The sequence below is a fragment of the Malurus melanocephalus genome, unplaced genomic scaffold (assembly GCF_030028575.1).
Source record: "Malurus melanocephalus ecotype Western Australia unplaced genomic scaffold, MMel_1.1 scaffold_618, whole genome shotgun sequence".
Classification (NCBI taxonomy): domain Eukaryota; kingdom Metazoa; phylum Chordata; class Aves; order Passeriformes; family Maluridae; genus Malurus; species Malurus melanocephalus.
Genome location: NW_026623850.1, coordinates 252,618 through 268,708, shown reverse-complemented (window position 1 = coordinate 268,708; position 16,091 = coordinate 252,618). Strand labels below are relative to the sequence as shown.

At 38.2% G+C, this 16,091-nt stretch overlaps 1 protein-coding gene across 1 annotated transcript in view; it reads right to left on the bottom strand.

Annotated features, from left to right (window-relative positions):
• Positions 1 to 16,091, bottom strand: part of PHEX (phosphate regulating endopeptidase X-linked) — a 95,595-nt gene that overhangs the window by 58,155 nt on the left and 21,349 nt on the right. Inside the window, exons 5-10 of the mRNA XM_057383268.1 lie at positions 14,919 to 15,145; positions 11,651 to 11,719; positions 10,970 to 11,086; positions 7,873 to 7,956; positions 7,417 to 7,562; positions 1,558 to 1,651 (exon numbers count right to left, since the gene is read on the bottom strand). Of these exons, the coding sequence (XP_057239251.1) occupies positions 1,558 to 1,651; positions 7,417 to 7,562; positions 7,873 to 7,956; positions 10,970 to 11,086; positions 11,651 to 11,719; positions 14,919 to 15,145 (737 nt within the window). The remainder of the gene's footprint in view (positions 1 to 1,557; positions 1,652 to 7,416; positions 7,563 to 7,872; positions 7,957 to 10,969; positions 11,087 to 11,650; positions 11,720 to 14,918; positions 15,146 to 16,091) is intronic.

Genomic DNA, 16,091 nt, shown 5'->3' with positions numbered 1-16,091 from the left:
AGATATTCCAGAGCCATCTGGTCACAATCCTGTGCCACGTGCTCTGGGATGGCCCTGCTCCAGCAGGGAGGTTGGACCAGATGACCCCACTGTGGGCCCTGCCAACCTGACCATTCTGGGATTCTGTGACAACCTTGATGAGATTATTAATRAGCCCTGAATCAATTTGAATTAGATTTCTCCAAGCTTCTACACACCCAGAGAAGTGACAGCAGCCAGTTMCCATATTAAAATGCACAGTGTCCAAAGCTTAATGTTTCCTTTCAGGAATTTTTCTGCCATTACATAACTGAATGTAACTCGGCATTATGCTGCAGATTGGCTGATAGCCAGCATCAATCTATTTTACCTGACTAGCAAGGAATGTCCCCGGAGGAGACACCTACAAACTTGTCACTGTGGTTCTGACAGCCAATTTTTCATATTTTACATGAAGAAAATAGCATCTTTAACAAGACTAATTTGAATACGATCTCAGAAGTAGAAGAGACTGCCTTTCCTGTGTAGTTTCCATGAAGCTATTGGAATTTATTTTTAGATATGTCATCAACTCTGAACTATTCCAGTACTGCTCAAGGAAAACCATTACAGATGCTTTAGTTATTCACCTGCACACCTCACCAGGGAGGACAGAACACCCMCACCTCCTGCACCACATCACTGCCWGCATCATGCCAGCCTCTGTTGTCAGCCTGTTTTCATAATGGCAAAGTTCACCATCCAAAGTGACTTAGACACAAGACAAAGCATCACAAAGTTTCAGTTTCGTCCTTGGTTTAGTCAAGGAAACCTCAGGACCTCTATAGGGCAGGAGCCCTACACTGCCTACAGGATTACCGAGGTGGATTTCTATTCAAGGTTCACTTAATCAAATGTAAGTGTTTTACATATATGTCCATATTATTTAASAGATAATTAGTTCTGCTCTCACAGCTTGTGGCAGTTTTCTGGTTCTTCTCCAATCCCAAGCTGGAAGGCACCTGCTCATCTTCTGTTTGGAAATGGTTCATGTATCAGTGTGCTAGAGCTCAGGTAATGCTGGCATTAAATGAGAGACCTTTGAGCAAGATTACAAAAAGCAAAATCCTAGACTTCTGCTTTACTAGACCTGTATTCATACAAGGGCAAGCTGTAGKTTTTTTTTTAAAGTTTAGATTTTTACCAAAAGGCTTTGGCCCGCAGGAATAGCACAGGTTACAGCCCACATAACCTAATTAAAAACCCTTCCAGTTTTCAAGTTTCTGCAAAAGAAGACTAAGATTTTTAAAGGGGTGGTTTCAAAATCTCTTTAACATCATCTAAAAGACTTTTCAAAATCTCTTTAACATCATCTAAAAGACTTTTTCTCAGTGCCATATTAATGTCATATAAATGTCTTAGTGTCACATACAAAAATATGTATGTAAATTGTTTCAGAGGGAGTCTTAAAAAAAAAGAAATTTTATTCAAGAAATGTATTCAGCATGGAAAACATTTTATGTTTTGCAAAAGTATAAGCAGCTATAAGGGAAACCAACAGTATCAACGCCTTGTAAATGCTATGAAAGCATAACTTACCCGAGAAAATTCCAGCCACCGATACTGAAAACGTCTACTGAGGTTAAATAACCTTGAATAAACCATCCTCCACACAAGATAGTTGGCAAGAGTCCTGTCAAATCAGGCAGATTTTTATCAGACATGTAAACAGATATGATGCACCATAAAGCACTCACAGAGATATCTCTACAAACATTTTTACCTGAATGGTTGAAATTTCACCTTAAAAATTAATGAGTGATGGCCAAATTGATAAACCCCAATTACACAGAAGAATCAGTATGACTTCTGCCATTTAATATAAAATTGCCCCATGATAACCATCTTTTAGGGATTATTTCTAACAGGTCCATCACTTAGTCCATCATTTTTAGGTAATGTTTTTTTCCAAAATGCAGCTTTCATTTTCCTTAGAAGTAGCAAGAACTGTGTTATTATAATAGTTACATAGAGGCTCTATTCAGAGATAACTGTTTTTTCTTTTGTAGATCAAAGTGAATGTTATCTCCCCTCATTAGTAGAGCACATAAATGGTAACAGAATAGATAACAGTTCCATCCCATATACACTACCATTATCTCATATTTGTATCTTTCATGAGAAGATATCAATATGCTTTGAAAACTTCTACTATTCACAAAGTTATTAAAGTATTGCCATTACTATTTTGTTAGATGAATAATTGAAATACCAAAAAAGAGATGTCTCAGTAACAAAAATCTCATAAGAATTGAGGCTGAGAGAAGAGCTTGTTTAAAATTCCCAGGAGATCTGACATCCATGTCCCTTTTCTAAAACTTCAGGCACCTAACTGGATGATTTATCCAGCCTTGATTGAGTTCTCTCCATGTTCAACAATGGCTGTATGAGCTAAAGGTACATCCTGAAATTTGCAATTCGACTTCAAATAGTCTCAAAACAAGTTCAGCAATGGCCTACACATATTATTCTCATTTTCTTTTATACATGACATATTTTTCAAGGATAGTCATTGCTTCAAAGCTATGGATATTTAAATGCTATTTGCTCCCCACTGAGATATACATAACAATTTTGGCTAGCCATAGACTTCTCTGTAGGTAGGAAAATTGCTTCTATGCAACCTAAAATGCTGTTATGGATGGTCTGAACAACTCCCCCATCTCTAAAAATCTCATTTCTGCAATCTCCCATTGCCACAAGTGTGGGGCAATGCAGCTGTTGCTATAGTGCCACTTCATTAGCTTCACTCAGAGACACAACCCAAGCATTTCCCTCCTCTGAATCATAAAAGCTTGGAAAAACACTTTTTGGGCATGCTGTCTTGACAGCATTTGCTTGAGACATAACTTCAGTTTTGCCTCTAACCCAGCTCCAGTCCGCCCACACAAAGCCTTCAGCTCAAAATGTTGTATCTCACACTGGGTATATTCCCTCTTTTAATACATAGATATATTCTATAGAGCACTTAAATGCCCACAATAATCATAAAATACATCWGAAAAAGCTTTTTTAGCACGAATAATGAACATTGATAAGACAGTACACGTTGCAAAAGCCAAAACAGTTAGCTCTGCTTAGATAATCACACCATTTCGAGATAATGTTTAGGGTCATTAAAAATTCATTTCATCCTTTGAAAATGCCAGAAAGTTCAGATTTTTCCCTTAACGTGTTTSTGACAATGTGGAATTTTCTCACTCAATGGCAAGTGAAGCACCCTAAAAGCAYTCAGTTCTCATTGCCTCTGTAAATGACTCCAACTCCAGAAACCTCACAACAATCTGCYTCAGATATTTCAGCAGTGCTGGAGAATATCCAGCTGCAGCAACTCCTGCCACTACAACTCTGTTCAACACATGCCACAGATTGAAAGGTTAAAGATTTGATTTCGATCAAAAGTCTTAGGTAAAAAACCTCAATAAATAGATTGCTATCACACACAATTRTGTATTAAAATTCGGTATTTAATGACCACAAAAAAATCAATTCTCTCTGCAGCGTACTCTTTGTTCTCACACAGCAATATTTGTCCTTACATTTGAGTTGGGAAACCTCTCTCAAATTGGCAGTGAATGAAAGACTGAAATTYCTAAAGGCTGGATCTTAAAAAGTTGACTTATTGAAAGACAATAATATCAACAAGAATTCAGAAATGTTTATGCCAGGTATAAGAAATGAAGGCAGATGACAGTTGTAGGAAAGCTCTCACAATTAATTGAGGTTTGTTTTAATTTGGGAAGGAAAAAGCTGACACRTGCTAAAACTAGTCCAACAATGGCCTACATATATTATTCTCATCTTCTTTTATACAYGAAATAATTCCCAAGAGATGTCTGTCTGATGAGACCATAATCATTCCTGATTGTAACCACAATAGAATACACAATGCATAAAACAGGGAGGTTTCACTTGAAAGTGCAGAAGTATGTTTGTTAATAGGGGATGGGCAACAGGGGGAAAGGTTGAGGGCATTTTTTGTTGCACATCTGAAGGGCAGTGTGCTCTAGTTTGTTTTTCAAAATAAAATAGCAATTTRTCTGAATTTGTTTATCTATTGGGGGGATGATTATTTTACCTTTTGGTTTACCTTGGGTTAACTATGCAGACTTCACATCATTTGTTTATCTTCAGTTGGGTTAAAAACTGACACTTTTTGCCTATAAAGTTACTACGGTGCATATTTTGGGGTGATTTTCATCCCAGTTTCACAAATAAGTTCACTGAGGCTCAGAGAAGTTAATCTCGGAGCAAAATCCAGTACACAAATAAAACCAAAATCCTCTCTGCTCCTTCGATGAGACCAGAGCATTTGTTGTCGTAACCTTTCAGAGGAGTACACTCTATTTTAACTTCCAAATGTCTGTTACAGAAAGTGTGGGCTCAYTCTTAGCCAATATGACCCTTATTGTGACACACTCCCAAAGGAAGTGGTAGAGAGCTTGTTTGCTGGGACATTTAAAATTATACCAGTGCTCATGAATATTTACTGAAGAACTTTCTGTCCTGGCTGAGAATAAAGTAGGTTGCTCATGTAAAATTCTGAGAGTTTGCAATATTTTAATCAACAGACACGGTAGCAATTAAAGAGGACAGATTTAATATGAGATAGGTGGACAAATTAATTGACATTTTAAGAAAAAAAWATCTCTTTCACAAATTTTAGATCTGTTTGAAAACTGTATTCAGAATTGAGTCACGAATCAAATTATAAGTACTGAAAAGATTTTGCCTCTATTGCTAGAGGCACTAGTTCAAGATAAATAATGGTAACTTCTCTGTCTCATTTTTCAGAGGCAGGCTAAGACTAGAAAAGAGATCTAGTGCTTTCATCCCTCTCCAAAATAAATTTCTCCTCTGCTATAAGGATTAGAATTCTTCTCAATTAATAGTCCCATACTTCAAAGATATGGGAGGTAAGACAAAGGAAAGGGGGGCCTACAAGAAAGCTGGAGAGGGACATATTACAAGGACATATAGTGATAGGACAAGGGGGACTGGCTTTAGACTGTAAAAAGATAGATTTATCAGCTATTAGGAGGAAATCTTTTACTGTGAGGGAGATGAGGCACTGAACAGGCTGTCCAGAGGAGCTGTGGATGCCCCATCCCTGAAAATATTCAAGTTGAGGCTGGCCTTCCCCTTAAGGGTCATCACTTTGGGGCCCTGAGCAGCGGTCTACTGCAAGGTGTTGAAACTGGATAATCTATAGGATCCCTTCCAATCCAAACCATTCTATGATTCCATGAAACTAATTATCCATTCCAAGATCTATGAGAACRATAAAGCTGCTTCTTTCAACAGCTGCAAAGATGTCCAGAAAGGATGCAATTTGCAGTACCCTATTTATGGCTCACATAAAGCCCCAGCTCACAGGTAACAGTAAAGGGATATAAGCTCCTAATTAGTGCCAGCAACATTTTGTTTCCCCTCTCACATGGCACAGTTGTGCTGGAGCTCTGCTATTGCTGATTTTCATTCCTAATTTTCRTTCCATTCCTTCCTCCACCTGAAATAAACTTCAGGAAATACTTTACCAGATCACTGGGTAAAATACTGGGGTATGAGCCACMTTTTTGTGACATTTTGAATAGTACCCAGGCTAGCAGAATGTTTGTCTGGGAAGAGGACATACAAGTGTAATTTAGGGATGACCTTGTTACYAAAAAGAATATGAACTTGGTGAAAGTACCAACTTTTCCTAATGACACTCCATYTCCTGAAATGGTGAGAAGATAATTCACATTATGAACACTGAAGCAAATCTAAAATTTAAAAATGCTTTTCTAGGAATTTGATTGGTCTAGATGCTTACAGTAACAAATCAAACTGATGTTGTTAATATTTGCTAAACCTTTAAAATATCATATGGAGAATGACAAATTTGATTACCTAAAAGAAAATATCCTTGTTAAGCTTTCAGGATTCACCCTACAGGGAGATCTTCAGACCCCATTGTTAGGAGTTCACATTAAGAGGGTTTCCTAATTTTGTCAGGCCAGATAGCAAGGTTACCTCTGGAGCAGACTCTGACATTTTAAGCAATGAACACTACCACCAAATAGATAAACATGAGCTTGATTATCATGCCTGGGCTGTTTGGACACATTTTGCACACGAGAATTTGAAGACTGCTTGGATTCAGTTTAGCACTGCTTGCCATTTCTAACATTTTATGATGCAAATTTCTTAGGATAAGACTGGGCAGAAAAATGCCTAAGCCATTAACACCTATAACATATTCAGTGTGAATACACAGGAACTGCTTTTGCTCACCCTCTTCCCCCAGTCTGTGAGGTCAGAAACCTGCTCTTGAGCTTTGCTAATGACAGGCACTGCAATTACTTTGGGTAATTACTCCAGCCTCCTTCTGCCATAACACACAGGCTGGTTTAACTTCTCTTGAATATTCAAATTTTCCCTGAATAGGAAACTAATGGAAAAAGTCTCCAGGTATTTGCTCTCTAGTTACTGTGTAGAATATATTTGCATGTAAGTGTCTTTGTACACAGGGAATAACTAATTCCCTGTTATTTTGCTAGATATGCATCCTCTAAATCACACATTTATCCCCACTGACATAACTAACTTTGAGTTAGAAAGCATGAACAGCCCAAATATTTTTTAAAACTTTCTTCAGTGGGTTAAGATTGGTGGCAGTAATGCTATTTATCTGAATTTTAGAAAGAAAGTATATTTGATGATCTGTAGACAAATCAGTCATTTTTATTTTCCTTATTTTTTGATTTGTGTACTATTTTTACAGGTACTATGAATTAATGTAAGCATTCCATCACTGAAGACACAGAGCAATAATATAGGAATCTCTTTGGAGGWTTTTTCCTGAAATACCTTTGGTTGTGGCCATAGAGTACATCAGCAAAGATTGATATTTAGAGACAACAGCTTAACAATATTCATTTTAAAGTTCAGCAGCATGCCACAGAGAACAAATTGTCACAGGAATTCCTTAGATGTCATCAATAAGGATGTTTCAAATGGGACATCACTTTTTCATCACTGCCCAAAGCTGTCTTGCTTCCCTGTGCAAGGCACCTCTACCATGTTTAATCTGAGCTACCTGCATTTTACATTTATTTTATGTTCTATAGGTGTGAAGGATTGTACCCTACACAAGAAAGAGATACTGAATGCATCTGGAAAGAACAGCTTTACTGCAACCTATGTTATCCATAGAAGAAAGGTGTTGAAACTGAAAATTCTCCTGCTGTGCACAAGGTAATATCTAAATCCTCATTCAGACAAAACCAAACAGACTGTTTGCCTAGAGGCTTGATTCCAAGATTGGCTGAAACTCATGAAAAAAAGAATTATAGAATAAGCCCAGCATTTGATGTACCCTTACAAGTGTGGGTGAAACAATCATAGGGTCCTTACTTTTTCCTTTCATTTTCTAGTATCCTGAATAAATCTTTGAAGTACTGGGGAACACGGACAATCACATTTTCTGAAGGACCGATATCTTTAAGCTCAGGATAGAGTTTGGTGTCAATCACCTTCTTGATGTATCCMAGCCAGTCAAACTGCAATGACAAAGAGAAGGCTGGTTAAAACAGATTATGAAGAGAGATTATTTATTAACTAAGTTGCACCTTTAAAACTAATGGATTCAAAGGTTTATTTCTTTAAAAATTAGAAACTATTGCACTTTGTCATTACATATGCTTTCAAACCTCATTAAAGTTGGAACTGTATTTAAAAGAACTTATACTATAAATGAGCACACACATTCCTAATTAAATTCYTTTAACATGATTATCTGAACACTAAAGACAGTTTTAATTATACAGATCAAATATTAAAAGAATAATTTTTCAATTATCTCCAACCAACCTGTGGAATCATGGAACTAAGCTCCGATATGTTCATTTTATTGTACATCACCTCACTTGTTCGATTTTCATATGGAATCATGATCTGGTGAAGAGAAAAAAGAAACAAAATCATCAAAACAAGGATTATCTTGCAGACACTCTTATGTCATTACTGTCCTTCATAATCTTGACACAGAAATATCTCACCACCTGTTTTCCAAGCTTTTCCGAGGACTGCATTTAACTAGACRAAAAGGAACATAGTTCCTTTTAAGTTGAACTCATTACTGTGAAATTTAATGAGCTGCATGTCTTCTTTGAACATGTTAGACCAATTTAGCTCTGATTATGCTAAGGAAAGACATGTTCATTCATAAGAGATAAAAATATACCTTCACCATTAATTCTTATTCATCCCTTCATATCAAGTAGAAGCCAACTTCACGTTTAATAGGTCAAATCTGAGATAGGTTCATCTTCATAATTGGAATTTCATCTCATGCCTTGGATTTGAACATTTTCTTGCTACAGCTTTACCCCACCTGGGGGAAGAGCCAGATACACACAAGTTTCTCCTCATTTCACCCTATCATTCAGATTTCCATAGCAGGAAACCTGAGTATTTAGGCCAGACAAGAATTAAAGCATTSCCCTGCCAGRTCTCCCCTCTGGGTGACCAGAGGASCTGGATGTCAAGYTCTTCTGCAGCATCTAAGGATAGAAAAAAGAAATCCTAAAAATCCTTTTGTAATTGACAAGAAGGACATGCAGACTCCAAGATGGCCCTATGGWTCATAATAGAAAAACAAACCAAGTACAAGATATAGCTCAAAATTTTCTCTGTGTTCAAGGGAGACAAAAGTTCCTGATGGCAGTTCYAGCCCCCTCTAAGGTAAATCCTATAAAACAGGCTGTATTCTGTGCAGTCTAAAAGACAGAGACTGATGCCAGACTAACAGACAGTTGGCACTCCTCCAACAAAAATTCTCCAGTGTCTATGGTTTTACCATTGCTCAAGCCACACAGGAAAAAAAAAAAAAAAAACCTTTCTTCTCCCTCTCTGTAAATTTCATTTATCTGATAAATCTTTAAACACTTCTTGAACCCATTTACTCCCTTCTCAAAACCTTCCCTCTTTCTCCAGTGATCCAAACCTAATAAAAATCTTCCTTGTACACAACAGGCCCACTCAAAGCATGCCTGTCTTTCCTATATCCCAAATATTCTTGCTGCCTCTTCCTGAGCATAGAAGTTCTCCATTATAGATGTTTACTTTAATAAATGCACAGGAACACAAGATACAGTAAAACTTTCAGTGACAAACAGGACTGTTTCCTCTTACTAAAAGAAACCATGGGCAAGCATGGTTTGTTGCTTAATGATGCTCATTACTGATCCTGAGTGTTGTTACATGATCCATGTCATCTTACACAGCAGCTTCACTCACATTCCTTGTGKATTAATGCTCTGTAAGACACTTGATAGGCAAAGCATCAGAGCTACCAATGCATCTTCCTATGACATCACTGATAAACAGAAGAAATATTCACTATTTTTCAAGTTTACTGAGTCACAAGGAAGTATTTGCACATTAGTCCGTTCATGTTAAGTAACTGACAATGAATATTTAGAGATTTGCTTAAAGGTTTGACAAAATTTCAGCCCTTTCAACAGAGAGGTGGAAACACTGGTTACAATTGTGGGTGGCCCTTGCTTCTGTACAAATATGCCATTAAGAAGCATGTTGTGGACTGCAACAGATAAAAGTAATCTGCTGCACCCCCTGTCCTGTGCAAAGGCTTCTCTGMTAACAGAAGACCAGCATTTCACTGGTCAAATATTAAAAGAATAATTTTTYAACTATCTCCAACCAACCTGTGGAATCATGGAACTAAGCTCCGTTATGTTCATTTTATTGTACATCACCTCACTTGTTYGATTTTCATATGGAATCATGATCTGTTTAGCTTCTGTCCTTGACAATATAAAGAAATACTCAGCTCAGCTGGTAGTTCTGCAAACCAGTGTCAAGTTTGTACCCCTACTTTTGGTGGTTTCCCAAACTGAGCCCAACTCTTCTGTCTAGTTTTAACAGAGGTTGAAGTGACAGTAAAATTGCAGCTCCCATGTGTGGGATTCCTGTAGTGGCCATACTGAAACAGGTTATAGAGAAGCAAATAGTCCTTCAACCTGCAATAACCCCGAGGCATAAATTAAACTCCACGAGGGGAGCAAAAATGTCACCAAGTAAATGTCAGAACCAAGTACCAGATTGAGATACACTTAGCTTTACCAAATTCAGTTGATCATCTAAATTAAAACTGATGAGTTTCTCACTTACTATCCCAGACATGAAAACATTTCAGGAGCTCAGGTGGTGCTACTGTTACCATCACTCTCTCACCACCAAGCTCCAATATCCCATCTTATCTTGCACTGCTTTTAGCCTGTTCCACAGAGAATCAGCCCAGTCTGCTGCTTAAACAATAGGGTAACATATTCCTAACACAGGTGCTCAGCAGCTCAGATTCTACCCAGTTACAAAATTGTGGAATCATAGAATCACTTAGGTTGGAAAAGACAAGTCACTCTTGAGCTATGTCATRTTTTTCCAGCTGCAGAATGGGTCCAGTGAATTGGTGTTGATGTATTCAGTAGGGCTATTGATCTCATCRCCTTTTTGGGAGAAAAGGCCCTAATTCCTATGGGACCATTCTCAGGCACTTCCCCAGTTTCTAACACATCAACAACCCCTGTATTTCTGCTGCCATGTGGATCTCCATCCCCCAACTCCACTGAGCTGGCAGACCAAAGGACCTCGCTCATACACCATCCCTTAAACATTGCCCTGTCACCCCAGGCTCACCTCTGGTAAGTCTGGCATGACTTAAAAACCGGGGTATTTGGCTCTTAGAAACTCTACAATTTAAAACACCAGGGGTATTTGGCTAAGGTTTTTCCCCTGAGAATACAATTTACAGTTTAACAATTAACATGGTTCATCCGTTGTTCATCAGGTTTTGCTCTTTTCCTTCTGTTTCTAAAAATTCCTATTGCTAATGCTGTTGATATGATGGCTTTTCATTTTGGAAAAAAGATTATATTAGATTACCAACCTCTGCTATTTTAACTTCCAGTCTTAGAACTGATTTCATATCAGATTCAGCTCGGGAAGCGTTTGCACCCAGAAGCACTGCTGTATCAACCATGAACTGCAAAAAGGCATCTCGRTACTGAAAAGAAACACAAAGACAGAAATGACAACAGGATTTGCTCTTGAGCAGAGCTGTAGCAGTGGACCAGAAATGCCCAGATAGAGGAAGGAGAACAATACTTTTCATGCCTTAGTAACCAAGGTTGTGCTTTCCTTAACTTGAACACCAAGCAAGTTAAAAATGAGAAAAAACTGAAAAGACCTTGCGTGTCAGACAGATATCTGCTGTGGTTCAGGGAGCACAGATCTCAGGAAATGCAAATRGCACTTCTGGATTAGAYTGACAACTTTCAGCTCTTACAAATGGGGTAGACAATGCCTATGAATGTACACCAGTTTTTTAGGCCAATTCAYCAGTACCCCCCATAAGACAGAAATACTTGTATACAAGTGCAAGCTTCATTTAGGAAACTTTGCAAGAGTGTTTGTGGTAGAGGTGGTGTTTTCTGATAGATACCCTGCAAAATACTAATCCAAACAAAGCACAACCCTTTCTCAGTTTGGAGCTCAACCAAACAAAAGCAACAATGAAAAAATACCAGGGGGAAAATGGTGGCTCTGTTTTCCAGCTGATAACACTTACAGATTTGGCTTCTGTGGTATTTTCTAGGTAATCCTCTCGAGATGCCAGAGAGAGACTTGCTTGGTCAAGCTGTTAAAAACAACAAGAAATAACTCTTATCAGCTAAATCCATCAGATTGAAAGGTAAACTGGTAAGCAACTTTGGAAAAKATTCATGTTCTTCTGGAAATTATGGAAGATGTGTGCAAATATCTAATACATAAAACACTGCACCAATCTGAGTCTTACAGRATTTCAAAACAACAGCAAAATGTTATGCTATGCTGACAGGTATTATCTAAATCACATTATAGTGATCTGGGGAGCCTCAGATGCCTCCAGCAACATCTAGGCCACCTACAGAAAAGAATCACTGGTGTGATTTAGGGGTTTGAAACAGCTACATCAGTGAGTAGGAAATGCAAAGGGACTGGGTCTACAGGATCAAAGTGTTGGTGCTGATGAACATGCATCCATCCTATGCCTGTTTCAGGGGCACAAGAGTCAGCTTGGGACCACCCCAGTCTAGTGTACACACCAAATGCCCCTGAGGGGCTGGGAATGTGAGTTGATGCACATCTGGGAGGCATCATTAGGTTTTCTTGAGTGAAACTGAGGTTACACTTTTGAGATTCACCCTAGACTGGCACTAGGTGCTGCATTTGTCTTTTTGAACAGATGAACTGAAGCAGCTGGATACCAGCCAGGATGGGATGCTCAGGATATTGTTATATCTCCAGTACTTTGGCTAAAGGTGTCTGGTAGTCCAGATGGATTTCTGACCTTCACTTATCTTTTTCATCTAAACATGGATCARATTTGCTTGTCTACAGTCACCCTAATATTGGAATCAGGTCTGAAAGTTTGAGATCTGCATTTAGTGTTTTGAGTGAAACATCTCCATGTCTCTAGTCTGCACTGTTTCAAATTCCTAACCAGGAAAAACTCACTACACAGCACATATTTTTTAATTATTGCTGGGAACTGAGTTTTCATAAAACTTTTCTATATGATCAAGTTAAGTAAGGGTATGGAAGCCAAAGCTSAAAACTTCATTCAACCAGCTTCCAAACTCTCAATAAGATACAGATTGGAGCAGAAATAACTGCTTTGATGTTCTGACATTTTTGGTCTGATGCTGCAGTTGTTTCTAAAACTAAACTCCAGATAAAACTAAACTAAAACTAAGTCTAGTGAAGATTGATTGTATTTATTAATACAATTACACATAAGTCTTTTTTAATCTAAATGCTTTAGGTTAAGCCAYTTCTACTTCACATTTTCTACATTTATAAAAATGTAACAAATAAATGAAACTTAGAATTTAAAGTGAATGAATAAATGTAATCTTTTCCTCTATTAGCTGATGTTCACAACTTTTAAAATAAACTGTAAACAAATAAAAMAAATCATTCTCAAAAAGGAGTAATTGTGATGCTCAGTGCAACTCTCATTCTTTGAAAAATAGTATCACTTTCTTTTCTCAGCATAAAGAATCAAAAAGAATACACTGTAATTCTTTATGTAAGTGCATCTTGGCAATAGTTAACTYCAGATTATTTGGTGCATTTCAACTGTGTGACTGTTACATTAAATGCTYCTCCAAATTCCCTGGCCTTAAGCATTATATTTGACCACACATTAAACCAAGAGAGCACAAATATGAGAAATAAACAAAAAAATTAACCAACAGCTTCAGCACTCATGAAAAAAAAGAAAATATAATGTTGAATGCTGAGCAAAGTTTTATCTGGAGTTTCCACTTCTTTTATGACCCATTGATGATTTTGCAATGCTGAACAAAAGGAATTTTGCAATAAAGCCATTTTCACAAGCAGATTGAAATACCCTGTGGTATACTACACCCTGGGAATTTGTTAAAACATGGACAAAGTAGAATACTGGCTGATGCATTCTGCAGATGAAGGTCCTAATCAAATTAACATCAGAATATCCTACAGAATAATACTACAGAATATTCATAGCATGTAGTGCTTCAGTTATTTAGATACTTAATTCTTGGGTGCCCCTAGGTATGGCAAGTGAAGGTACAGCTGGTTATAAATCATTTCCAAGACACCAGCAGTGAGGGTGTCCCTGCCCAGCCATTTGCTGACAGGTGACTTGAACTGAAATATYATGACAGGAGATACCTCACTAAACATCTCCCTGCTGCTACTGCTTCAGTTCTGTTAAATAASTCTCCAGCTGAAGAAAACTTGACAGAATCTGAAGAGCATCTTAACACAATGACATCTCTAATACAGCAAACTGTTGATCTGCTGTTGACTATGCAGGAAAACATCTTAGAGATGGGGAAAAWTTACCCTTCAACTTTATACCACTTAAAWGCCTCRGTCAAAACACATAGGGAAGAACTGRCTTAGGACTGACATCCACTCCAGCACCACCACAGTACTTAAATATAATGTATTCCTGACTACATTCCTACAGCTAGCCAAGATGCTAGCACAATAAGGATCATAGATCCTGTCTTGTTGTGATGAATGCCATCATAACTTTCTCATTTGCTCCTTCTCTCTTGCCTTCATAAACTATTCTCTTGTAGCTGCAGAGGGATGATCTGCTTTGGCTACCCATCTGAAATTGTTAAACAACAATGCATTTGGCCCAGGCACTCTGTCTTGCCACAGTCATACAATTTTCTCTGGAGTTTTGTCAGACCACAGAGAGGCAACATTTTTGGGATCTTTTTCTTACTAAACCGTTGTGTAATGCCATTCATTGTTAACAAATTGGCAAGGTTTTGGTGTAAAAGCAACAGCATTTGAGGAAAAAAGGGGTATTTTCTATTTCAGGTTTAAAAGCATTTGGAATAAATCTGTGTTTTAAGGTGCTGCACCATATTATGTGTTTTCACCTCAATAAAAACCGCTCAAGTTCAAAATATCTGCTMCTGATGGACCATTTTTCATCCTCACAGACAAAAAGCATTCTTCATGCAACTGATGAGTCATAAGCAGCACACAGAATTAGATATTGACCTCTTATTCTCATGCACACAGACCCTGGACATTGGCCTACTGGGACCCTTTTTGTGGGTTTTTTCCATTCAAAAGAAGAAAACAACCTKTACAGAAATGCTTTCCAACAGCATATGGTTGCTAGAGGCTTCTACATTCCCATAAATTGGCAGCTGCGTACATCTGTAAGTCAGCAGATAATAACAAAAAAAAAAAAAGTGTAAATATCTGACATGTAAATATGTTTTTAAAAAAGAGACCATCAAATAGCATGCAAAGTAAGCTATTAGAAATTGGAATTGTACCTTCAGGATGTAGCGATTGGAGATTTTGTCATCAGCAGCCACATACAAACGGATGAAGACAGAGCTGCTGTATTGGCCACGAAGAGTTGCCAAGGCTTGGACTAAGCTGAACCTCCTTTCTGACCACAGCCCTTCAGGCCCAATATTGGATTCCAGCACAGGCCAGCGGAAAGGTGAGTGCTTCAGTATACTTAACAGGGGTTTCACATCGGCTTTTTCAATTTTATCTGAAATGTCAAAGTGTGACAACAATTACACTCCAGACAATTCAAGTCCAGCAGCAGCCACACRAGACAAAGATTTATTGGCATCGATTGATTTCCAGGCAAGGCAATCACAATAGCTGAAACYCAAAGCCTCTGCTCTGCCTGTGAGCACAGCAGAATGGAAATCCAACCCTGTTTATCTGTATCAAGAATAGGAGAGGCAAGCCAATGCCATCCCAAAAAGACAAAGGCTGAAATTAAGTAAATTTTAAAACTCCTACTCCTTGCTTAGTTAGCATAGAGACATCATTGTTTCTGGGGAGGGGTTTTATTGTTCACAATCAAAGCTGGAGAGGCAGCATTGGGCACCAAGGCTGTAGAGCAGGCTGTCTCAATTGCTGACAGTCACACTTGGAAGAAAACTGCACAGGAAATAAACCTGAAAGAGTAAGAAGGACAAAGGAGACTTCCAACCCTTCTTTCACCAGTGCAGCTACCAGAGGGTAGTGATGTGTCCCCAACTAGAGTACATTGCCTTACAGCAGCATTTATCAGCTGAGGAAAAGTACTCTACAAACATGGCTAACTTGCTTGACACGCAGAAAACTCAGAGCTGAAGAGTCCAGGGATGTCTCTACCCAGCCCTGGGGTAGTGTTTTGATTCAACAGATTTAGACAACTGTAGAAGGTAAAGAGCAACAGGTTCTTGAAAGTATCAGTATGAGAATTTCAGCAGAGGGCTCCTCTGATTTACTAACCCCAGGCAGTAATCCCACAACCCTGGGGCACACTTTAACATCCTTTTGCTCAGATATGTATCTCTTCACAATTCTGACTGTGCAGAGGTTTCTCTAAAACTGACTTCTTGTGCCTGGGTGCAGCTCAGTCTCAATAGCCAGCTTCAGAAATGTGTAAAAGATCCTCTGCATTCAGCTGAATCCATATCAGCAAAATCCATGCATCTGCA